This window comes from Esox lucius, chromosome 9 (genome assembly GCF_011004845.1).
Source record: "Esox lucius isolate fEsoLuc1 chromosome 9, fEsoLuc1.pri, whole genome shotgun sequence".
Lineage (NCBI taxonomy): Eukaryota > Metazoa > Chordata > Actinopteri > Esociformes > Esocidae > Esox > Esox lucius.
Genome location: NC_047577.1, coordinates 18,220,592 through 18,246,917, shown reverse-complemented (window position 1 = coordinate 18,246,917; position 26,326 = coordinate 18,220,592). Strand labels below are relative to the sequence as shown.

General features: G+C 44.2%; 2 protein-coding genes across 2 annotated transcripts; one reads left to right on the top strand and one right to left on the bottom strand.

The window, feature by feature from the left end:
- The first annotated feature begins 8,194 nt into the window (after positions 1-8,194).
- On the top strand, positions 8,195-13,699 carry dla (deltaA). Its single transcript, XM_010889226.3, has 11 exons — positions 8,195-8,941; positions 9,035-9,337; positions 9,604-9,664; positions 9,774-10,031; positions 10,809-10,869; positions 10,959-11,089; positions 11,338-11,507; positions 11,674-11,890; positions 12,035-12,851; positions 12,973-13,096; positions 13,255-13,699. The coding sequence occupies exons 1-11, from the start codon at positions 8,888-8,890 to the stop codon at positions 13,258-13,260; spliced, it is 2,202 nt and encodes a 733-aa protein (XP_010887528.1). The 5' UTR covers positions 8,195-8,887; the 3' UTR covers positions 13,261-13,699.
- Positions 13,700-17,374: 3,675 nt separating this feature from the next.
- Positions 17,375-26,272, bottom strand: zbtb45 (zinc finger and BTB domain containing 45). Its single transcript, XM_010889225.4, has 6 exons — positions 23,703-26,272; positions 21,667-23,022; positions 20,746-20,880; positions 20,419-20,568; positions 19,639-19,915; positions 17,375-19,480 (listed from the first exon to the last, which is right to left on the bottom strand). Exons 2-6 carry the CDS (start codon positions 22,702-22,704, stop codon positions 19,068-19,070), a joined length of 2,013 nt encoding a protein of 670 aa, XP_010887527.1. The 5' UTR covers positions 22,705-23,022; positions 23,703-26,272; the 3' UTR covers positions 17,375-19,067.
- Between the last annotated feature and the right edge of the window lie 54 nt (positions 26,273-26,326).

Genomic DNA, 26,326 nt, shown 5'->3' with positions numbered 1-26,326 from the left:
CTGGTGTGTTCAGGGTTGTAAGAGGCTTATCGCGCGCCATATGAGGTGCGGTGCGTGCCCTGGGGCTTTCAAAGTGAAAAGGACTAAGCTAATTGGAAACTCTGATCCCCTGTAGTAAATAATGTGATCCTATTTTAACATTTACACAAGTAAATATAGTAAATATCTTTAGACCAATTACTTAACAACAATTTTTGTTGTTTGGTCAATGTTTAGGGTACAGATAGCCACTCAATATTTATGTTTATATTGTTTTGTTTTTATTCTAATCTACCAACAATATTAAAAGAATGTGTAGTGTAGCTGATCAAACCAGGGAAGTCTTCTTTCTTACTACTTGCATTGCCACCCAGATCCAGGGAAATCTGGACTGTTGGAGAAGAGTTCAAACCCAGGAAGGACTGGGGCTCGACTGATACTTGATTTATTTGTGCCCTCTAGTGGTAGAAGCACACACCCCGGAAAGGGGGTTGGAGCCAATACTGCAGCTTTGCGCCCTCTTGGTTGCAGGGTGGAGATAATGACTAGAGTACAAGCCGCAGGACTTTGCAATTCAACATAGTTGCAGAAGCCAAAGAAAACAGTGTGCTTACATTATTTTGTAACCATTTATGTTATCCAGAGCATATATCCAGTGTACTAAAAATGCTATTTCCAATAATGAATAACAAGGCCTATTGCCTTTCTTCTTTCTGAGCAACACTCGGCAGACTCAGGAGAGTCAATAATTGAGGCATTTATCTCTCCAAGCCATTCTGCAACTTATCACGCTGCTCGCCCATCCAGGAAGCACGTGCCAGGCACCTATGTGCACGGAGAAGATCACATTCACCAGCCAATTTGGCTTAGCTGAATGTCTGGCTGCCTGACAGGAATAATGTGGCAGCAAACCTGGATTGGATCAGAGGCATCAGCTTTCTGACCAGCCCTGGTTCCTGGATTGGATCAGCAGCATCAGCTTTCTGACCAGCCCTGGTTCCTGGATTGGAACAGCAGCATCAGCTTTCTGACCAGCCCTGGATCCTGGATTGGATCAGCAGCATCAGCTTTCTGACCAGCCCTGGTTCCTGGATTGGAACAGCAGCATCAGCTTTCTGACCAGCCCTGGATCCTGGATTGGATCAGCAGCATCAGCTTTCTGACCAGCCCTGGTTCCTGGATTGGATCAGCAGCATCAGCTTTCTGACCAGCCCTGGTTCCTGTTCGCCTCTTAAGGGCGACACTGCTTAAGTCTCACCCAGATGAATGCTACACTATTACACTACTGGTGGTAGACGTTTCAGCCTATTTACAGAGGAAGAGCCGTGAACGTCACAGGCGACGAGGTGCCTATAGAAGACCTCTGTGGCCTGTCTAATATGTTTTCTACCTTCCTGCATGGCTGCACCACAGCAATGCTTTCTTTCCTCAAGACCCTTTTTTATGTTGGCTTTTAAAGCGACTGAAATTCCAGTTACAATGAACACCTAAAACACATCACTGTTATTCATTTCCACAATATACATTGACCTCTGGTGATGGCTTCTGGCGTCGGTTCCGACTATTTATCAGAAGAAAAATAGATTAATAAAATATGCAAATCAGAGACGTGCAGTTTTTAACCAGGCGATGACTTTGTTTAATTAACAGGATTAACGAAGAGTCATGGCGGAAGACAAAAGGCGCCGTCACACAATGAGGAATGACGAGCAGCCAGTAGCCCAGTTCTAGTAGATGGTACTATAAACCCATTCTCTGCTAACACAAACACCATACAAAGCCGCTATTCTACCCATGAACAAACAGTCTGCCCAAAGACCCCACAGCTGATAGACTAGACACCTAATCTGAAACTTTAGGGTGTGCCTGGCGCCCGTTTAAGGTTTGCAGAGCTGGCAAATATATTTACTCAGTTTTAGGGATTGGGATTTAGAGGCTCTAGGACTTTCCCCTCAAAACCCCCCCTCCTGTGTCTTTACTGCCTTCCTTCCTTATATCTGCCCATCCCTTGTGCTCTCTGTCTTTCTTTTTGATGGGATCAGCTGATCGACGCATTCTCTCCTTCTCGCTCGCTTCTCCTGCTTCTCCTCCGCTCCCTTGGGGACCGGGGCGCTCGGACTCTATAGTTATGGCCCGCAGCCATCTGTCGGCGTGAGGCGTCGTTTCGTGCAGCCACCAGAAGGCCACAACATGTGCTGATTTAAATGAAGAACCCAACTTTCCCAGGACAGGCCTGACCCCGGCAGCCGTAAGACCCCCCCCCCCCCCCCCCCCCCCCCCCCATGCACCCATCCCCATCTACCAGCCCCCCGTCCCCATCCATCGGCCGGCCATCCTATCCCGGGCCCAGCCCCGACTCCGCCCTCTCGAGAAATACTGTCTGCATGCGAAGCAGTAAATTATAGCCCCGCCCCTCCTTCCCTGTGTGGTGTATGGTAATGACTGTGCAATGTGCAACGGGGGGGAGCCTTCTTATACACAATGATGGATTTCCACCTTAGCAGCTGATGGACCCAGGGTGGTGTGGGGAGGGGTAGGGCTAGGTAGGGTGGGTGTGTATGTGTATTTGGGGGGGTGGGGGGGGCATAAGGGAGGAGGAGATGGAGGGTGCATCGTAATAGTCCAGGCGGTGAGAGAGCTCGGGATCAGCTGATTGGTCAAATTGATTCTATGCCGGGGGGGGGGGGGGGGGGGGGGGGGTTGTCTGTTCTGCGGGAGCCTTGGGGGACAATGGGCCGGGGCGGGGGTTGGGGCAGGGGGGCAGTGAGTGTCACACGCTTTTGCTTTGTGGCTCGGTCAACAGGCGTGTGCCACGGGTGTCGTCTCAACTCCCGCGCCTGCTGTCCACCCAGCTCCAGCTCCAGGGACTGGGGACTGGGGCGAGGGGCGAGGGGAGAGGGGACCGGGGAGAGGGCCATGAGAACCAGCCCGGGGTCTTTAATGAGGGGCGTGCTGTTTTTTATCAAAGATGGACAAGGCATCATTAGAATCATCATTAGAGCCCCATACAAAGGACAGACTCCCTTAGCTATGGATGGGAATACCCTATGCAAATGCCTGAAAGCTTATATGAGCATAGCTGGGGATCAGCAATACTTTATATAAGTTAATGTTCAGGCTACATCAGGCCTAAAATTGTTGTGATAAAGATTTATAATAAATATAAATCACCCATAATCTTATAATTAAATGAATAAGAATACACTTTATTGACTCTGTTTTTATTGTTTTTTGGAGAAACTACACCATTCTTCAGAAATAATGGTAGATATTACTGACAGTAAATCATCTCTGCTTTTCTCATGTGTTTCAATTTTTACTTTTGCAAAAAGGTTTATCTTCTTTAAATGTAGCTCAGGTCAAAGAATGAACTGTGAAAGAATGAAGGTCATATTAATATAGTTGATTCCCCAGGGCAATATCTTCAGTATGACTTCCAGAAACCCACTCAATACCATTTTTATAACTCTCGATTGTCATATGATGACAATCAATCAATGTCATAAAAACGAAATAAAAATCATGACTAATCTTTCTCCACACATACGCGCTGCATTTTGTTCAGTACCGAGCCAGAACCGATATCAGTGGCGGTTATTATGTCATACGCCATAACCTGAGTGTTAGTCTGTCATCATTAACTTTTCTCCAGAAATCAAGCTGCGGTCCTGCAGCCCTCCCAGAAGTCCTTTTTAATGGGCTTCTCTGGCCACTGTGAACAGAGAGAGAAGCATTGTTATGGTGCAGGCTGGGACGCTACAGAGGTGGCAGCTGGCGTCCCAGCTTGCAGGGCTATCTCCTCACAAAGGAGGGCCTTCCCCCTGGAGGCAGTGATTTAGGACAGGGGTCTCCGGACAGACCTCGGAGGGACCACCTTCTGAAGAGAACACAGCTTCTAAACTACCCCCCCCATACTTCTGTATCACCCCCCCCCCCACACACACACACCCCTGCGGGTTTTCTGTGCCTCGTACCCTAGTTCACCAACACCTCCCGTCCTGCTCCCTCTGGGACGGAGGCTAATGGTCACGGTTCAGTGGGGCCGGGGCATTCCTGAGGTGCTAGCCACCTAGCCCACCACACACACACATACACACACACATAATGGGGAAGACAGGACAACAGGTGTGTGTGGATCCTCTGTACTGCAGCAGCTGAGAGACGGGACACAGGACCATCACCATTATCACCTAGGGACGCCAGTGGGCTCGCCCTCGTAAGAAACTGAAGCCTCCTCTAACCTGTTCGCGCCCCGCTTCCTATTGTCTCCACCAGCCTCTCCTGATGGACAACCACAGCTAACACCCGCCTGCTGCCGCCACTGAACTAGCCACGTAGGCTAACCCACGGCTAGCCACTGACTGTATTTATGGGCACGCGATTTAGCGGACGGTCTCACCCAGTGACCTACAGTAGGGGCCACAAATCCGGCATGGCAAGGGCCAAGCTCTTGCCAAACCGAGCTACACGGGACAATATTGGACGAACCGGGCTGGGTATACAGCCTCATCCCGAACCCTTCTCAATTCACCTGCGTCCAAGACAAGTGTGTCACAACTGCATGACTCCCTACACCCCCCTTATATCACATAGCCGCTCGTCCCCCTCTATGAAATGAGCAGCGGCGGAACAGATTGTTCGGCACGGCCACATGATATTGTGGACCACAATGCCTCTAACAGAGCGTGTGTCCTGAGGGGATCGGGAGTGTTTGGTTACCACACCCCTGATCCCTTCCATTGTGATTGGTCCGGGTCCCATAGAGGTTGAAAGGGACATATGTGCATATGTGGGCCGAGAACGCAGGTGCCTACATCTGTTCCTGGTTGGCCAGATGCTAGTGGACAGAGATAGAGGAGGAGAGATAGAGAGAGTGTGTGTGTGTGTGTGTGTGGTGGTGGTGGTGGTGGGTGCTAGCGGAGGAGAGAGAGAGAAGAGAGAAAGAGAGAGGTGTCACTGCCCCCATTCACGAGGTTTGTCTATTCATGGATTGCGGCAAAGCTTTTTTGTCCAGACTCCACCGGTTCAGAATTGAGACAGACAGCGTTCCTACAAATGATCATCTTTGTGCAACTATTGCCATGTGTTTTGTCAAAGACAATACAAATCATGCGTGGTTTACCTGCTGTTTGAGCTAAATAAGAGTGTGAACTTAGAATATACACTCACATAAACTGTTCATCAGCACCAACTGCATCTCATAGAATGGTTGGCGTAATCAGTACTAATTTTTGTATTACACATATTCTACTAATTGAAATTCACTGTGGTGTTATATTTAGTCTATGGTTTATTCACTGCATATACATCACATAACTACTACCATGAGTATTTGTTGTGTGTGGATATGCGTCATGCTAAGTATCAGCTGTTGAATTATCGATTTATTCATAGGGACCCGCATATTGTGATGCGCCTACGCGTCAGCGTTACCCCGGGGGAACGTGGCAGATGTGTTTTGATAAACATTGGCACGCGACTGCTACTACGCCGTGAAAAAATCTGACGCCTTCTCCACGTCGCCCCAAATCATTCCTCGCCGCCTCTCCCTCTTTCACTCTCACACACAAACAAATACGCACAGCACACTCTCGCCACACACACTCACGCGCGTGGGTGCGTCTTCAGGGGCCCCCGCGTAATTATTGCGGCACTCTTCCTCAAACGTAAACCCAGGCACAGCACGTCCTTAGCAACAACATATGCAAATGAGACAGCAGCACGACCAGGGAGCACCCGTGCGTTGGCCTGTGTGCCCCCTCTTTTAGCAGCTGGCCATAGTAATCTGATCTGGACACAATGGCCGCGTTGCGACCGTAGTGTCCTAGGATTTCAGCAGGTAAACAGGCAGATCATATGAAAACAAGAGATTTTCAACCATCGACAACAAGTTCCAGTAAGTACGTCTATATCTGTCGTGATTAGACAGATGTCTCTAAACATGCCATTCGAACGCCATCGTTAGTGTGTAAAAATTAGTGAACAGATTGACGATGACGCAAATCGGAAAATTACCCATTTTAGTCGAATAACGTCAAGGATCGGAAGTGAATGGTGCCAACAGTGTGAAAATGCGTGTTGAATCAATAAGCCCAATGATCACTTGGTAACATCAGTCACCAACCCATTCAAGCTAATCAACTTCCCTATATCAGTTCATATGATCGATATCGTGTGATGCGCATCGTGTTTACGTTCCCACGAGCTACCATGTGGTGTCTACTCTTCGGGGACGAAAACTTCTGGCTTCCCCTCGCCATATGGCCTCGGATAGCCATACCGTTACAGGTTCTTTAACATGCTTCCAGTTCAATTTAGACAGAGCCAGCCAGTGGACAGTGGCGTATAGAGACGTGCGCTTCAGGGAAGGAGGGGAGGGGTAAAAACGACGTTTGGGTAGTAGCAGATGGCTTGTAAGGGTCTGCCTGCGTCTGAAGGCGTGTCGTGGACCTTCACCAAGAATCCCCAAGGGCTCCCTGTGCATTCAGAATCAATGAAAATTAAAGCGCAGAGAATGGATGAATAGTCAGACCTCGAGTCACCCTTTTTGTCCGTCGCAGCTACTGGTGGGCAGGAGTTAAACTACAACAGACCCCTACAGTAGCACTTTAGTTAAACAGTCTCCCAATCATGTTTGGAAATGAAAGTATGAAAGCAGAGAAGGGTGCATTCTGTCCAAACCGTCTGAGCGAGTTGGCAGAACAGAAACAAAAAGATGGGTATATATACTTGTTGAGGGGAGGAATTTGGACAGCCTATGGACTGGTATAGGGGAATGGAGGAAGCTTTTTCTCGTGAAGTTAGGCAAATATATAACTAGTGAACATGTGTTCCCCAAGTGTCCCCATACCTAGCAGTTACTTGCATCCTACTGCCTCTGGTGTTTTAATAAACACGGACTAACCCAATCAGTATGAAAACCCCATAGACTTCTTATTCAGACACTTTCTTACAAGGCCATTTCTCATGTGAAATTAGTATAAATAAAATGCGTAGTGACTGCACAGCTCATCAAAAGCAACACCAATTTATTCTGTATAGGCTGTTTGTGGGGTCAACAGGGATGTACAACAGGTACAACGACAACCCGTTTGATAAAAGACCAATTAAACAAGCCTGAAACTCGACTTGCATATCTTAGTGACGCAATTTATCTGCGCGGTAACTACCTCGGGCCATGCCTATTATCCAGAAGAAAATCACACTTATAATGAACGACCTAATTAAGAGAGACCCCTATAGCCCACCCCCACTCTGCCTCCTCTCACACAAAAGTACTTGAATAATAGTCTGTCCAAAGTGGTTTGCTCAAGTTTGGTTTAATAAAAACCACGGTGTAGACATAAAGACAGAAACAAATGCACATGCAAGCAAAGAGGGAAAACCTAATATATATTTGACCGTACTGGTTTTTACTTTGTTAAGTGGGTTGCTCGCTATTTTAAAAGTTGGGCACATTTTGATTGTGTTGATAGCGGCGCGCGCTCAGGAAAACTGCTCACTGTTATATTGAGGGGAGAGCAGGTGCGGCCGAATTAACATACAGCTGAGCGCACACAGAGAGAGAGAGAGTCGAGAGAGAGCAAACTTATTCCTTCAGCACACAATAACAAAGTGCCCTCAGGACGGCCACGCGGACGTTTCTCTCTCTCCCTCTCCCCCCTCTCTCTGTCTCTCTCTCACTCACACGCACGCACACACACACGCACACACATACACACATTTTTTCTTTACTTCTACACACAGACTGAAAAAGGAAAAGCGAATGAAAAACTCTGTGCCTCTACAAATGCTTTATTCTTTCCAGTTTACCTCACCACACACCCTGCCAGAGAATGTTTTCATTACTCAAGCCTTTTAGGTTAATTCAAAGCATTCGATTTTCCCACAACTAGACATGCCAAAATGTTTTAAGAGGGTGTTTGCTCAACTGAGTCAGGGTTCAACAAAACGCAGTTCAAGTCACAAACAACGTTTTTCAGAACTCGTATCGACTTTTTTTGATGAACACAATTCATTCAAATATAACTAGCCTATTTCATAAAATATCCTAAAATCAAAAAACCTACAGTTGAATTACCGTCATTTATATGTACAGTATAGTCTAAACACAAAGTGCAGGCATAGGTATACAATCACATAGAGGATACGGTTTATTGCGGAAATACACGTTTTTTTCTGTTCTGTATTTGTTCTGTTCTGTATTTGTGAAACATTTCTCAATTTACTGGGTTGCGTAAAGTCGGTCATTCCAGGACAGGTTGCTAATACAGTTTGATGGGATACTGGTACATTCCTCCATTTTCCATTTGAACCAATTCTGTGATTTGAGAACATGGGGCTCGGAGAAGTATTTCATTGTGATCCCCAGAGCCAGATTGGGGGGGTAGCTCATTTGCATCTTATTATCCTAGCATGCGCCGGCGCATATAAAACTGGCGGCAGGCGGCCTTCACTCTAGACAAGACGCACAGTTCATGTTGAGGAAAGACGTTAGAAGGTGGCGAGGAAGTATGTTGGATCAGTGACAAATCTCCTTGGCATAGACCAAAACACACAAAAGCAACATCCTAAATTTGTCGCCCCGTTCGTTTTGGAACAAACTGTGTCAAATAATTGTTACATTTTTGGACTGGGATTATCGAATTGTAACGGAATTTTGAGGACAGATCTGCTCAGAAAACTATCTCCAATATCTCTTTTGGGATTAATCTTTTTGTTCCTTTGACATGAATGAAAACGGCGTGGCGGACAACAGAAACTGATGCGAAGACCTCGTAAGAGAAGAAACGAGGTCAATGAATCATTCACAGAATACGATTTGAAAGGAGGCGTCCTAAGCTGAAGTTGAGCTGACTCTCTCCAAGACTTTTTTCCTATTTATTTATTTATTATTTATTTATTTAATATGGGGCGCGCTATTCTTCTGACGGTTGCCGTTATGCTAGTCATGCTTTGTCAGGTAAGACATTTATCAAACAGTTATCTCACCATTCATTTTTTGATTCAAAAGCCTATGGTTATAAATGTGTAATACGTATTCATAATTCAACAGGGTTTTTGTTCGGGAGTTTTCGAACTGAAGTTGCAGGAGTTTTTGAACAAGAAAGGGGCCCAGGGTAACAAGAACTGCTGCAAGGGAGGACTTACGACATCTTATCAGCAACAATGTGAATGCAAAACTTTTTTCAGAATCTGTCTGAAACATTATCAGCCAAACGCGTCACCCGAGCCACCTTGCAACTACGGCGGCGCTGTAACGCCTGTTCTTGGGTCAAACTCTTTCCAAATTCCAGAAGACATATCGGACAATTCATTTACCAATCCCATCAGAATTAACTTCGGTTTCACGTGGCCGGTGAGTTGTCTGCCTTGGATGCATTCCCAAACAACAAGTACATCATAGAAACCTCTAGTCACGAGGTGTTTGTAAATCAGAGTGTAGAAGTGTTTCACACTTCATACAGTGATTCACGACTAGCCTAAAAGTAAACTGTTGGGTCTTTTATTTTTCATTGGGATTCTCGGCATTAAATGTTATTTTACTTCCTATCATAGAGACATTTTATGATGGGCCTCTCCGTTGACCACCTGTGTTATGATGCTATTTGTTTGTGTCCTCAGGGGACGTTCTCGCTGATCATTGAAGCATTGCACACCGACTCCAAAGACGACCTTTCGACTGGTACGATGAAATTGCACGGTCCTAAAGCCGTTTCTTTGTGTGGTGTGCTCCAGTAAAGGATCATTTCGATTTTTTCACACTATCTAAAGTTCCGTTCTTTAATCTTTAGAAAACCCAGACCGTGTTATCAGTACCATGACCACTCAGAGACATCTGACGGTGGGAGAGGATTGGTCTCAGGACTTACACACGGGAGGAAGAACCGAGCTGAAATACTCATATCGCTTTGTCTGTGATGAGCACTACTACGGAGATGGCTGCTCGGTTTTCTGCCGCCCAAGAGACGATGCCTTTGGTCACTTCACATGTGGAGAGCGCGGAGAGATTGTTTGTGACTCTGGGTGGAAAGGCCATTACTGCACAGAATGTAAGTGATACTTGATGTTCACGTGTTTTTTGTTAAACATTTTAGCGTCACATACGTTCTAGAGGAAGTATTTACTATAAACATTATAACACTTTTGTTTTACGCATGGACACTTGGGGTAATGTAAAAAAGCATCCTCACTTTTGACGTTTGGTTGTGTGGCTATAGACATTTGAGACGCTGAGGCAAAAACAGCAAGCTCTCACACGCTTCCACACACACGACCACTTGATTTATTCAAATCGGGCGGTGGAAAGTTTTCGGAATAATCTCACGCGTGCCATACATTTACACGCTACGTCCGATTCGTTACTCTTGGAGTGGGTTGGGCGCTGATTGGCTCCGGCGGATGAGGTATTGTTTGAAGTGGGCAGCTGCCGGGAGAGAGTAGACAATGGAGCAGCTGTCGCGCACTGGCTACACACTCACCAGCTGTCCACTCTTATCTGCCCCAATCCGAGGGGGAGTTGTGTGCACAGAATGAATTAAATAGTTTTGACCCACAGCTAAGAAAAAAAGGGCATGTGCTGTGAGAGCGTGTGCTCTATTATGCTCTATCTATGTTAAACATTCTTCCACGTTGATCACGTGTTTTAGTAGGTATTACAGCTCACAGGTTTATTTGTCACTTTTTACTGAATTTAGATTGTACTTGATTGTACAGATTTAAGTGCTGAGTGTTTCTTGTCGCTCGAAGCCAAACCAAACAAAGAGCATAAATGTATTAAGCATTTTCACGTTGCAGTGGTTCTAACTGTGACATTGTCTATTTTGTAGCTATCTGCCTCCCGGGATGTGATGAAGAACATGGCTTTTGTGAGAAACCTGGGGAGTGCAAGTAAGTTGGAGGACACACTCTCCCTGTTCATTTTTTCGGAAACAATAGGTAATGTAATTCTAACCGCTGTCGTAAATATTGCGTGACAGGTGCAGAGTGGGTTTCAAAGGGCGGTACTGTGACGAGTGCATCCGCTACCCGGGCTGCCTCCACGGGACCTGCCAGCAGCCGTGGCAGTGCAACTGTCAGGAGGGCTGGGGAGGCCTCTTCTGTAACCAAGGTGAGTCCCACCAGAGGGACAGATTAGGAGGGGAAAGACAAAAAAAAAAGAGGGGCAGGGAAGGACTAGGGGGATGAGAAGGGGAGGGCGGGAGAAAAAATATGACAAAGGCTGTTATGTTACGAAAGAAACTGCGGCAAGATCTGACAAAAAAGTATTTGTGAGGAAACGCTAACAGGGCTGGTGCTGGTTGTTCCACCATATGTTCGATGGGGACTAATCCACATGTGCTGCTGTTCCTCCTCCAGATTTGAACTACTGCACACATCACAAGCCCTGCATGAATGGAGCCACTTGTAGCAACACTGGCCAGGGGAGCTACACCTGTTCCTGCAGACCGGGCTTCAGCGGAGCTGCCTGCGAGGTCGAGGTCAACGAATGCGCCCTGAACCCCTGTCGAAATGGGGGAAGCTGCACTGTAAGTACCGCGCCACTACATGGCTGTGTCCAAAACGCACATCTCTTACAACCAGGATTGGTACGATGAAGATGCGGCCGACCGCGAACCGGGTGGTTGACGGTTGACCCCTGCATTGCGGCTGAACGTGTTTGTGAAGGTTGCCTTTTCCGTCTTTTTCCCGAAGGACATGGAGAACACGTACACCTGTGCTTGCCCTCCTGGTTTCTACGGGAACAACTGTGAGCTGAGCGCCATGACCTGCGCCGATGCTCCCTGCTTCAACCAAGGCCGCTGCGCTGACAACCCGGCTGGCGGTTACTTCTGTCAGTGCCCGACGGGTTACGCCGGCTTCAACTGTGAGAAGAAGATCGACCACTGCACGTCCAGCCCCTGCTCCAATGGTAAGGGCCGATTGAATAATGAAACCGGGCAGCATAGCAAGGTTCCCATAATGCACCTCAACTGAAGGACTTTTTCGGACCATGTTGCCTTTCAGACCATGCGGTCGCCTGCCCATTAACGCGCACCTCTCCCTCTTACCTTAGGTGCCCGCTGTGTGGATCTCGTCAACTCGTACCTGTGCCAGTGCCCGGACGGCTTCACAGGCATGAACTGTGACCACACCGGCGACGAGTGCTCCGCCTACCCTTGCCAAAATGGGGGTACATGCCAGGAGGGCGTCGACGGCTACACCTGCATGTGCCCCACGGGCTACGGCGGCCGCAACTGCAGCTCCCCCATCAGCCGCTGCGAGCACAACCCCTGTCACAATGGCGCCACCTGCCACGAGCGGAGCAACCGCTACGTGTGCGCCTGCGTGCCCGGCTACGGTGGCCGCAACTGCCAGTTCCTCCTTCCGGAACACGCGGCTATCCGAGGCTCCGAGATCCCTTGGATGGCAGTGGGATCCGGGACAGCTCTGGTGCTTCTTCTGCTTGCAGGTTGTGCGGTGCTGGTGGGTTGCTTCCGCAACAAGGTGCAGGGCGACGGCCAGGGCGATGCCACCGTTGGCGAAGGTGAGACTATAAACAACCTAACCAATAACTGTCACCGGGGCGACAAGGATCTGTCAGTCAGCGTTGTCGGGCTCGGGCCGCAGCCTGGCGTCAAGAACATCAACAAGAAGATGGACTTTGGAAGTGATTCCGAGATGGACGGACCTTCATCGTCATGTCGGAGAAGCTACAAGAGCCGCCAACCACCCACGGATTATAACCTTGTGCACGAGGTGAATTATAAGCAGGCGGCCAAAGAGTCGATGCTGAGCCTCGAGGCCTCAGCCTGCGAGGAGAAGTGCCAACCGCTGGACTCGAGCTTCGAGTATGAGGACTGCAGCAATAAACGCAGCAAACGTTTAAAAAGGTAAAGGACACACTTTAAGCTCACTGAAGCAACACTAACAGTGTTTTTTTTTAATTTTCATAAAACTGGTGGCCAAATTTTATTCAGTGACTAATATTGACTGTTGTTAATCTTTCAACAGTGATGCATCAGAAACTTCAAGAAATGAAACAAAACTTCCAGAAATGTCTACATGTGTGGACACCAAGTACAAATCCGTGTTTGTTATGTCGGAGGAAAAGGATGAATGTATAATTGCAACTGAAGTGAGTTTGCGGTACTTTGTACTAATTCATTTATATTTGTCGGATAGTCACTCCTTTGAGATATGCTGCCTAATACATTTTTGGTTAAAATGACTGCTTGTCACATGGAACACTGTAAACAATAACTAACATCCATTTGGTTTTTCTTGTCTCTATAGGTGTAACGCGAGCCACCGAGAGGCTGTTTGTTGCTCATTTGCTCTATGGGAGACTTTTTATACTCCTTCAAATGCTGCTCTAACACTAGGGGGAGGTGTCCCGCCTTGAGACTGCTGCTGATACTGAGACGTTTAACTGATATTCAGAGTGAGCTGGTTCTCTACTGGAAAATAAGCGCATGCAGTGACCTGTGGGAGAGGAAACGGTGGGGCAAAAACCTGACTTTTTTACCCTCTCAAGTATATCACAAGTTTCTGTTGACATTAATAAAAATAATATTTTTATGAGATTGAAAATGGACACAAAGGCGTATAAAGATGATTTACGATGCCATGATTTCGGTTAGTCAGCTTAATGGCACCCCAGCGGCGTCTGAAGGAACCGGAATGTTTTTTCAGGGATACTGTATCTTCAACCTAGTTTTCTCCCCCCCCCCCCCCCCCCCCCCCCCCAAAAAAAAAAAAAAACTGGATGTGGGGACTCGACTCAGGCGTTTATTTTTAGGCCTGCTTCGTTAGTTTAATGGAAACATTTAGAAGTTTTTGCAACATTTGCACCCAGCCCTTTTCTCTAGACCCACAAGCTGTTGCTGAGCGCAGGAACTGCATCAAACGGTGGATGTTTGGCCATACTGGCCTGTCTTTCACAAGGCTGTTAGTCTCTAGACCTGTGAGGACTGTACTACGTATATACTTGAACACTGTGTAAAACTGAAGTGCGTTGTTTCAAAGCCTTCCGAACCATTTATATGACACTGTGTTGATTGTTTTTGGAGATAAAAACTGTCTTAAAATATGTTTGTTTGCGATAAAGATTTCATCCTTTTGTAAAAAAGAAAAAGAAAAAATATGTATGATTTAAAAAAATGCGAATGATTTAAAGTTGTATGATTTAAATTAATTATTTTGTATTATTTTTATTTTTGTTATATTGTATATTTGTTAAGATTATTTAAGTTTGTTTTTTAATGCTGATATTTGCAAAGGCACTTCAGATCATTTTGTTTTTTAAAGAAATGTTATTTAAAGTAAGAGGGTACAAATGTACAAAATGTTGTTGTTACTGTCCTGCTACTGTTTTTGAATGAAGGATTTAGCTAAGACTATTTTTCCAAATAAATATCATTGAAAGTACAGCTTTCTGGGTGTGACTGTGGTTTGGTAGCACATGCCTAGTCTAAGCTTATGTACTGCTCTTTGGGTACTGTTAGCAAAGCTAATCAGTAACATCTGTTGTCTTCCCCTGGCTACCCCATGGTGGGCTATTCTCTGCTGACACTGTTGGCCGCTGCCAGGAGTTGAAAGTGTTTCCCTGGAGCCCAAGGGGCTATTCATAAAAAACAATGTCCCCACGCTAGATTTACCACTCCTGTTTCATCCCTGAAAGAACAAACCAGGTATAAACAGATCCAAAACTTAATAAATGCAAACTAGTTCTTAAAAAGAATGATCAAATAAATCATGAACCCTAATATTGAAAATGTTCAGTTCTGTAAATAAACTAACACAATTTAATATCCAAAATTTCTTGATGAAGAAGTAATATAATAAGATGCATGTCAAATGACTATTTGTCTATTCTGTAACTGTTTTATGGGTTAGGATTTAGTAGATTTCTTAGTTCCCCAGAGAAGAAAACCAAATATAAGAGCTGGATCACAAAAAGTTAACTATAAATTGTCAGCCCTGAAGTTGGCCTCTAAAGGGGGTATACTATAGTCTGCCTCGTGGCATCATGGGAACAGACTTCAGTAGTAGACAATGATAGAATTGACAATGGGGCCACACAAAAGGCCACCCTTGGGAGAGCCTGTGTGTCCCTCAGCATGTTGGGGGAAAAAAAGAGTAACAGGAACAGATGTTGTTGAGTAACAGATGCCTTCTGGCCAGAGTTCAGGCACTACCAGCCAGACCTTCAAAGGCTCAAGCTGGAAAGAAACAGATTATCTGTGGCATTTAAGAAAAGGGAGCTTTTTATTTTGCCTTTCAAATAAATTAGTTAGGATCGAGGGAATGTAGACTTAACTTAAAACAGTGGCATTGAGTGTTGAGGAAAATGTATTACTTGTTTTTAGTACTACGGGATAAGGCACTAATCTAAATAAAGAACAGTGTTTAAGTATTTTTGATAAGAACAAATATACTTTACATTCTGGTCAAATAATCAGCAGTAGGAGAAGATGTTGGCTTGTAGCCATAAAATACTTTATTTGGAGAAAGAACATTTTTGAAGTCTGTAAAATCAAGTTTTTCTTTTAAAAATGAAAAGTAATTTGAATAAGTACTGTGTCATTGTTCATAAAAAAAATAATACATGCCTTTTAGCCACCAATACATTAAACATGTGGTACATATGTACAAACCACATGATTAGTGCTTTATAAAATGACTCATTTTCTTATTATGATATACAGTAGCAGTCAAAAATGTGGATCCCCTTACTAATTCATGGGTATTTCTAGATACTAGATTCCACATTGTATAAGTGAAGAAATCAAAACTATAAAATAACACATGTAATCATGCAGCAACCAAAAAATTAAATACATTCATATTTTAGATTCTTAAAAGTTGTCAGCCTTTGCCTTGTTAAGAGCTTAGCACACTCTTGACATTCTCTCAACTAGCTTCATGAGGTAGTCACCTGGAATTCTTTCAACAAAGTCTTAAAGGTGTTACCACATATGCTGAGCACTTGGATGCTTTTCCTTCATTCTGTGGTCCAACTCATCTCAAAACATCTCGATTGGGTTGCGGTTGGTTGATTGCGGAGGCCAGATGATCTGATGCAGCCCCATCACTCACCTTCTACTTCGAATAGACGTTACACAGCATGGAGGTGCGTTTTGGGTCATTGTCAACAAATGACAGTCCCACTACGCGCAAACCAGATGGGATGGCATATCGCTGAAGAATGCTATGGTTACCATGCTGCTTGAGTGTGCTTTGAATTCAAAATATCTCCTAGACAATGTCACCAGCAAAGTACCCCCACACCACACACCTTCTCCTCCATGCCTAACTAGGGAAACCACATATGCGGAGATCATCCGTTCACCCACTCTGTGTCTCTCAAAGGCATGGCAGTTGGGATCAAGAATCTCAAATTTGGAGTCATCAACCAAAGGACAGATTTCCACTGATCCAATTTCCATTTCTTTTGTTTCTTGGACTATTTATGTCTCTTCTTATTGGGATCCTTCAGTAGTGGTTCCTTTTCAGCAATTCGACCATAAAGGATTCACAGTCTCCTCTGAACAGTTCATGTTGAGATATATTGTTACTTGAACTCTATGAAGCATTTACTTGGGCTGCAGTCTGAGGTATAGTTAGCTGCTGATTTTTGAGGCAGGTAACCCTAATGAATTGATCCTCTGCAGCAGAGGTAACTCTGGGTATTTCTTTCTTGTGGCGGTCATCATGAGAATCAGTTTTAACATAGCGCTTGATGTTTTTTGCGACTAGACATGAAGAAACTTTCAAAGTTCTTGACAATTTCCGAATTGATGGACCTTCATGTCTTTAAGCAATGATGGACTGTCAAGTATTTGCTTATTTGAACGGTTCTTGACATAATATGGACTACTACAGTACAGACAGAATGATGGTCTTCTGTATGCCCACTATACCTTGTTGCCCTCAATATAACCACCCTAACGCATTAAGAAGGAAAATCATTCCATAAATTAACTTTTAACAAGACACACTTGTTAACTGAAATGCATTTCATGTGACTACCAAATGAACGTAGATAAGTGTGCACAGCTAACATCAAGGCACAGGGTGGCTTCATTGAAGAATCTACAATATGAAATGTACTTTGAACTGTTTACTGTTCACTTTTTTGGTTGCTACATGATTTCACATGTATTATTTCTTAGTTTTGTTGTTTTCACTATTATTCGCCAATGTGGAAAATAGTAAAACTAAAGAAATACCCTTGAATGAGTAGGGATGTCTAAACATTTGACTGATACAGTATTTAACTTACAGGTCAATACAAACTTGCATTAATATATTTAAAAAGAACAACAACAGTCAAAATTCTAAAATCCTAAAAATAAAAGGCCAAACAAACCATGTTATTACAATTATGAGAAGCTTTTTTTTTTTTTTTTTTTTTTTTTTTTTTTTTTTACATGGCTTCAAGCACACATAATACAGTACTGTACATGGGTCCACTTAAGATCAAATGCACTAAAACTATTGAGAGTCAATGAGGATATCAACTTCTCTGGAACAGCCTAATCACCTACTTGTTAAAATAGACTGCACAGATTTGTCTGATCAATAAACTATTTATAGATCAATAGTTCCTATTAATAGAGCTTTAGTAGATTCAGATAACCTAGTGAATAAGCTGAACCTTGACCAGCTAAAGGATATTCTTATGAACAAGCAGAATGTGCCCTCACTGTAGGGACATTTTACAATATTTATAGTGAAGCAAGAAGGGATCTTAAAGTGTCTTTGTTGGTCTCACTGGCTGATCTAGCCTTTAGGTTTAGTAGAGTCTATACTATTTTATTTCTAAACATCACCTTTAAGGTGGGAAATATTTGTTTTTTTTTTAAATAACCAAAACATTCTGTCTTAATGACTGTAAGTCATAAATGGGTAATCTTATGGTAAATATCTTTATCTCTGAGGAAATATATAGGCCAGGACAATATATAAAGCTGAATTAAACTACACAATGTGCAAAAATGTATTGTGCATAGTGATCATTTTCAAATTGTAAATAAATATTAACATGGTCATAACATTAGCATAGCATCCACTTCTTGTCAAATCGACTGTGGGTGATTGTATTTCCTCATGATTTATTTAGTTACACTAAAAACATTTAAAAAAATGTATTAAGCTGTTGGAGAAACATTTGATAGTTCTCTGTAACGAACCTTCCTATTCACTGGCAAGCTCCCCACAAGCACACAAAATAAGCACACATGAATTAAAAAGCCTTGTTTCTCATTTAACCAACCAAGTTTCACCTAAGCTGAAAAATCTTTATTCAATTTTTTTGTTATCTGGCTTATTTTTTTTTCTTAATCAAATAATTACAAATGAGTGACAATAACAAACTTGTAGCATATCAACAATGTAAATGAAAATTATATATATTTTTCTTTAGGTAGGTTTAAAAAGTAAGAGATTTCATGTAGCTGTTTTGCTTTTTTTTATGCATTTATTAAATGTGTGTAGCATAATGCCTGTCTTTGGACCGCAGAGGTAATTTTTTAGATGTGTAAAACATGCTGAAACGTTTCTTGTCACGTTTTAAAGTAAAAGTCCTTAAATTTCCCGTCTCTTCCTGTTTAGAGGTATATGATCCTGGTTTTCCAGTGGCTCCTGTACTTATAGTGTTACTACGACATCGGTCTTGATCTGTAATGGTAACTCATTAATTTGCTTTCTTCGTCTGTTCCTCCTCCTGCATCTATTTTTCTTGGCTTGCTCTCCTCTACTTTCTCACTGTCTTGCACTTGTTGGTCTCTCTATCCCCCCCGCATCAATATCTTGAAAAAGTCCCCCCGCAGATTTCTCCCACTCTCCCTTTTCCCGCTCATCTTCTTTCCCAATCTCAAACCACTTCTCCTCCCTATTTTCGGAACTGATAGACAACTGCCTCTTTCATAATTTAATAGACTACCTAGGTGTAAGAAATATGGTGCAGCCTCTACCTAGCATCCGATGCGGCTAGATGGAGTTTCCACCAAGGTGCTCTTACCTAGCAATCCTCTCAGATCAACACATGGGTCCGGGATAGGGCTGACAGATCAGTCTGGGACCGGGCCCTTCACTCTCTCACTCTAGGAGGGTGGCCCATGGTTTGGCATATTAGCCATGCCGCCGCCCATACCGGCGGAGGCCCCCATGCCCGAGGGCCCTGCCAGGGCTTGAGGGCTGTGTTTGGGGGTCACCTGGAGCGCCCGTCCCTGTCCCTGTCCCTGCCCCTGGACCCCGGCGTGGTGGGCGTGCTGCAGGGCGTGGCGCTCCAGCAGGGTGCGGTGGGTGAAGGCCCGGTGGCACACCGTGCACTGGAAGGTGCGCTCCGCCCGGTGAGTGCGCATGTGCACATTGAGCGAGCTCTTCTGGGTGAAGCGCTTGCCACACACGGAGCACTGGAAGGCGCGCACTCCCGTGTGCACCACCATGTGCTTGAGCAGGTAGTCACGCAGGGAGAAGGAACGCCAGCAGATGCTGCACTGGTGAGGCTTTTGACCTGCGGTGAGCGCGTGGCAGAAAACACTTAGTATCACTTGTATCAGAGTTGCATTACGATACAGCACACGCATTTTGACATCAGTCATGATCAGTAATGATTCGGAGGGTATTAAATTGAAGGGATGGTGAAGTATATTGAAATATGTGGTGGCTTACCGGAGTGTATGAACATGTGCTTGCTATAGTTCTTCCTGGAACGTAGCGACTTCCCACAGTGAGTGCAGTCAAAGGAAGTCTCAGATCCCTGGGATGAGGGGGAGGGGCCAGGTGTGCCACAGGTTGATGAAGGTGGAGCTGGGGTCATTGGCGCAGAGGGTGGACCCTGACCTTGTTGGCTGGGCTCCGTTCCAGCCATGCTGTCAATCACTATAGGCCCACCCACAAAGAATGAGGCTGACTGCTGTGATTGGCTGACTGGGTACTGAAAAAGTAGCTAGAAAAGGAACAGAAGTATTGTAACTGAAATAAGGGGCACATGAGTTATGACATTTGGCACATATACTCAGGGCTATGAGTCTTGCTAACCCATGCAATGTATAAATCAGGCATTTACCAAATTACATTGATTTGGGCAGTGCATAATTTGTGGGGAAAGATTTTTTATGTTTCTAAGGGGGATGATGTTTTACACTCTATTTTGTCTTTCTTATTCAAATATTCATTATGTATTATTCAACAGTTGTGTCAATGGAAGGATATTCAAAGCATTGGTTCCAGATTACACTTATAGATACTATATATTATTTTGCATTGTGTAATATCACAAAGACCCAAAAGTATTGATTTTGGGAAATCATTCATTTCACCACAAAAATAATAATTAATTGTATTGCATTAGGATAGCACAGAGTATAAATATGTTTCAGGCTAACAACTTCCAGGTTACAGCTTACAAAGGTTTGAAATCACTTTTTGTAAACAACATTTTGAACAGACCTGGTTGTTGATGGACTGTGTGGAGGTAGGGGGAGACATTGGCTTATTTACTCTTCCTCTTGGGTTGAAGGACATGGCCTGAGCTGGCTCACTCTGTGGCCAGAAAGCCTCAGGGGAAAAAACTCCAGGCTCATCATAAAAGACACCCTCCTGTAAAACAGAGCGGACTACAATTAGTACTACATCCTATATTTGTCATAATGATGAAAATATGATTATTTAGACACTTTCCTCCAAGGACATACAGATCAAGCCCATGTGGGTACTGTGGGTTTGTTACATGCCACCATCATTATCCAACAACAAGACATACAAGATGAGACTCACCTGGCCAAAGTTGGCCATGGATTCCTGTGTGCCTTCTTGCTCTCCGACACGTCTTCCCTCCTCCAAGGAGAAGACTCCTCCGTCAGACTCCTGCACTCCTTCATTCTTCACCACCACTTCCTCTCCTCCAAGGACCTTAGAGGTGGTAAAGAAAATTATAAACTGGGAGGCGGTTCAATTCCTGATTACTGATTGGGTGAAAGCTGCAGTACTTGAGACCGTATACCATGGGTGTGACATGAGATAACGTCTTACATTTATAACTGCTTTGGTAACCCGTTTCTAAAAGTAATACTACCACAAGTGCTGTTTCCAGGCACTCTGCTACAAACAGTTACTAGCTGGAGCACACAGCAGTGATCAGTGTATATTGGCCATATACCACACCCATAGTGCTGTATTGCTTCAATATATAATCTACAATAGAGAGATTTTGCTAAAAGAGAATTCAGACAGATTTGAACTCATGATGCAACCGGAGGCAGATGCCCAGACCACTGCATCACCATAGACAATACATACAGTTGCAGTGTACTGTATAGCTAGGTATTTTCAAGACAGCTACAATAAAAAAATCCCTGTTACGCAATGGACAAAGGGAGCTGCGTTAATGTAATTTAGACTACAGTATTGGCAGACGGACAATGTAACAGGAAATTCTGCATTGAAAAGTGATCCTGGCATTTCACCGAATAGTAAACGTTAACAGGTTTAATGACTAATCGATAATAGGGTTGTTTCAGTCCATGGAACAGTAACTACGGGAACAGAAGAAGTTCATGACAGCAACTTCCCTTTTATGTTTTGGTAGATATAGGACTTTGTGCCAAGCGATTTGCCATGTAAAAATTGTGTTGAATTTATATATGATTTCTGGCTGCGTATCTCCTCACCATAAAACGGCAACCACAGTGACCTTACCTGAAGCCTGAGTGGCTGCCTCTGCTTGCGGCTGTGACCTCCTGGCCCTCTGTCCCTTTCCACATCCCTCCCTCTATCCCGTCCATCTATCTCCTCCTCTTCGCTATATCGATCCATCCCAACAAGCTCCTCTGAAATGTCCGCCGTGTTGCTACGGATGCTGTCCCGGCCGATGCTGTCGAGGCTCCCACTACCAGAGCTGCTGCCGGCCGAGAGGTTTCCTGAGGTCTCTGCGTTGGCACCGTTTGCGGTCGCCGCTAGCAGGTCCCTCAGCTTGTACCTCACCTCCTGTGTGCAACCGGAGTTCTTCATGAGAACTGAGCTCTGCCCATCGGCCCCACACTGGGACCCGGAGCCCATGTCCGCCAGAGCCATCAGCCCAACCGGGTTAGTCTGCTCTAGGGTGCCCACGGGGCCACTCTCGCTGACATTAACGCTGACGCCGCCCAGGCCCGCGCCCATGTTGCTGGCCCCACAGTCCCCCAGAGCAAAATTAGAGAAGCTCTGGTAACCCCCGCCGCCAGCGGCACAACTTCCCCCGCTCTCCCTCCCCTTACCCCCTCCCCGTTCCTCCACCTTGGGCAGGACTCCGCCAGCCATCCCCCCTCCTCCTCCGGTGCCGGCTCCGCTCGCCGCGGCTGCTGCCGCGGCAGCCACCTTCCTCTGGGAGATGATCTGGGTGCACTCGTCAATGACCGTTTTGATCTGAAGGATGCTGGCTGCGGTGAGGATGCAGAGGGCCTGCGACTGGAGCACCACCAGTGAGCCGCTGTACATGAAGTCCACCAGCTGCTTCACCGTCTCGGCGGGGACCAGCGGCGGCACTGAGATTTCGGAGTGGCCGAGCAACAGCTTGTCTTGAAAGAAGGGGCTGCCGGCGGCCAGCACGCAGGCATGGGCGCGCAGTGAGGCGTCGTGGATGCGCACTGTCACGTCGCAAAAGAGGCCCTCGCGCCGCTGTGAGCGCAAAGCCTCCAGCACGGACTGGCTGGAGTTGTGCAGATGAATGTAGTGCACGGTCTCTGTGCCCGACGCCATTGCCTGAGGATGCGGGACGGGGTGGATGGGTAGGTGGTGCCGGGAGGGTGCCTGTCGATTCTGTGTCAGCTTGAAGGGGAGGGAAGGAAGGGAGGGCAGGGGGTATGGAGCATGGGCCACAACGGGGCCGGGTGGCTACACTTTATAAACTCATGGAGCTGCTCGGAGGTTCTGAAGTTGTATCCACGCAGTTAGCAGGCGTCCTTGGATGTGTAAGGTTATCTGAGGGATGCAAATTCTTTGTTTGGGTGGTTTTACTTCGCCGTCTTGCAGGACTCCCCAAGCCGTGCAGTGTCTCAACTCAAGCTTGAAGTGCACCTTTGTTGGAAACCAAGATATGATGATATGGTCAACAGAGTATTGTTGAAAGAACAATTATAAAACATAACTGAAGTAGCTACATCATTAAAGCAATATTTTATTTCTATCCTACAGGTATAACATGTATGTTAGTTGCGTGGATAGCTGTAGTCTGTACTGAATGAGCACAGGTGATAAGCACAATTGACCATAACAGGTCATTATAAAGGCGGGAATAAGTGTGCGCGAGGGAACAACAACAGCGCATGTATTATAATGTTTAGGCGAAAGAATTATCTGCAGTAAGCTAGCAATAGTCCACCTTGTTGAGGTTCAACGATAGTGGATGTAGCGGTACAGTATATGTGCATTGCAATAATTTAATAATAATCACTATATACATACGTCATGACATTATATTTAGTAAGTCATACGACAATAATCCTATTTATGACAAATTATTTATGCAACCTTGCTAACAGGAAAATAAAGTGATATTGCCACGGTAAATGCCACCATCCTAGCAAGTTAGCTACAAATGGCTAACTAGCTAGCTAGGTCCTGTTCTGCTGACATTTCCTTCAAATGTAGTCTCGTGCTCACACAACAACCAACGGTGTGCAGTTATACCAACTACAGTAATGCAGTTTGTAACAATTTATTGACATTACAATTATAATAGCATAGCTGACACCTACCACGGTCCAATTAGCATGTCTAGCTAATTCGGGTACTGTAGCTAGCTGACCACTGGTTGAAAACGAGAAGGTAAAAGCTAACGTTAGCTTGCTAACGCAGAGGTCTTCGACCTAGATTTCGTTTATAGACATCTATTCAAACTTAACTACACAGTTTCAGTTTCCAGCAATATTTAGCTTTTTGTTTTCAGACATAACATTTCTTGCATTTCTGTAAATGAACAGCTAATAATTAACGCGTATCTCTCCAGTTCGGCAAATTCTGTGGCTGCACAGACTTCAGTAGGCATTATGGATTGGTTAGGGGGGACTGGGGTAAATTGAGCAATTTTCCCCCTTTTTTTTTAATCGTTCACCATCAGCTAGTGAAATAGTAATTTTTATTTCTATAAAAATTATGTACTTAGTTAAGTGTCCCTGAAAATAACCAGAATTGTATTCTACTGTAAATAAGTTCTGAAAACCTGGCTTAAATTTCCAAAATAAGGGTTGGGTTTTTGCCTGCACTCAAATAGATCTGTTCAGTGTAAATTTATTGACCAGTTGTGTAGGGCAGGGATACTATTTCGATGTGACAATTTGTAGGCAATTTTTGAAATTGTATCAATTGCATACACATAGTGGATGTTGGTTAGGGTAGGGTAAGTATCACAAGATACAATCATCACATGTTCTACAGGTTTGAAGATGTGAAATGGATATTTGTTTTTTTGCATTTCACACACTTCCTGTCACGTTGAGCTAGGGATCAGTCACTATTGATGACAAGAATGTAGTTGATTAAACAAAGTAACTCTTACCATGAGATAAATAATTTGCCACTTTAGTACGATTATTCTTTTCCCCAATAATACAATGAAATTGAAAATACAAATTGGATTAAGTTTATACCTGTCGAGGAAGCACTATGGAAATTGCAAAAACTTTCAAATGCCAGGCCATTCTGCTTCTTATCACAATGTTACTTCCACAATGTTACTTCCACTGGGAAGTTTATGCCAACACAGAAGCTGGAGGTAGACACATTCTTCGGCCAACAACTTTGCAGACGTCCAACCTACCACATGGAATCGCTGCAGTGCAACTGGCTAAGGAAGCCTTGTTTGACAACCGCCTGACCAAAATAACAGGTGTGTCTCAAATAAACCCTTTGTATCAACTTACCTCACACTACCCTAAATGACTAGTGTACTTCCACCTCTTCAACTTACAAGAAAAGTACATATTTCCAAGTCTCTTAGCATGAATAACCCTTCGTTTTAACTTACCCCACACTTCCCTAAATGACTGGCATACTTCCACCTCTTTAACTTACTAGAAAATAACACCTTTCCAGCATACGAAAAATAAATCTGCCACTTAAGTACAATTAAAACACCAATAAACATTACCAATAACAAACTAATTTGGTAATCAAATTGGAGTCTAAGTGTATTCACCAGTCCAAGAATGAATAGGAGTCTATGTGTACACCAGTCCAAGAATGAATTGGAGTCTACATGTATACACCAGTACACGAACGAATTGGAGTCTACATGTATACACCAGTACAAGAACGAATTGGAGTCTACATGTATACACCAGTACAAGAACGAATAGGAGTCTACATGTGTACACCAGTACAAGAATGAATAGGAGTCTACATGTATACACCAGTACAAGAACGAATAGGAGTCTACATGTGTACACCAGTACAAGAATGAATAGGAGTCTACATGTGTACACCAGTACACGAACGAATTGGAGTCTACATGTATACACCAGTACAAGAACGAATAGGAGTCTACATGTATACACCAGTCCAAGAAGTACTGCGGAAATTGCAAACATTTTCAAATTGTCAAAGCCGGCCAGTCTGCTTCTTATCACACCATCATGGTTAAATATCATGTTCAGTTTGCAATATTTTTAGAAGTCTGTAACTTTGATAACAGAGAGTGTAACATCCATAACAGACAGATTTCCCCTCTAAAGTAATAATGGGAAATTAAATCATTTTATTTTTAGCTAACCCTTTTCACTGAAATTGTTTTAAGACTTAGTATCTCACAGACATTTGCAATTGTCTTCCCAAAAAGCTTTTCCATTTCATGTGACATTCATAACAATGTAATGATGACCTCTACCTAAACATACTTCATTTTGTGTGTGATTGCCTAGAAACAAGGGTTGTCTCAAATAACCATTTGTTTTAACTTACCCAACTTTCCACCTCTTCTCACCACCACTACATAAATTAAAACCTAAAAAATTACATTACAAAAAGTAATGAATTATTTGCATTTTAGGGACACCTGATTTGTAAAAGAATGCACAAATTAAGTTGATCCAATATGGTGCTATGCTACAGTATGTTTAGTATGACCACTAGGTGCAATAATACATGTTTTTAGCTTCAAAGGATGTTAAGTTTTGCTAGGGGTTGTGGGCAGGATGGTGGATGGTCACAAATACCACAGACTCAAGCCCCAATGTTTGCAGAAACTACCGAAAAACCCATGTTTGTCTTAGTTGAAGAACCCTTAACTATAATAGAAAAATAAACTTTTCCAGGCCTATATGTTTTCGTGAGGAAGCATATTGTCAGATTATACATTTTTATTTCTATAGGTTAAATAATTGGT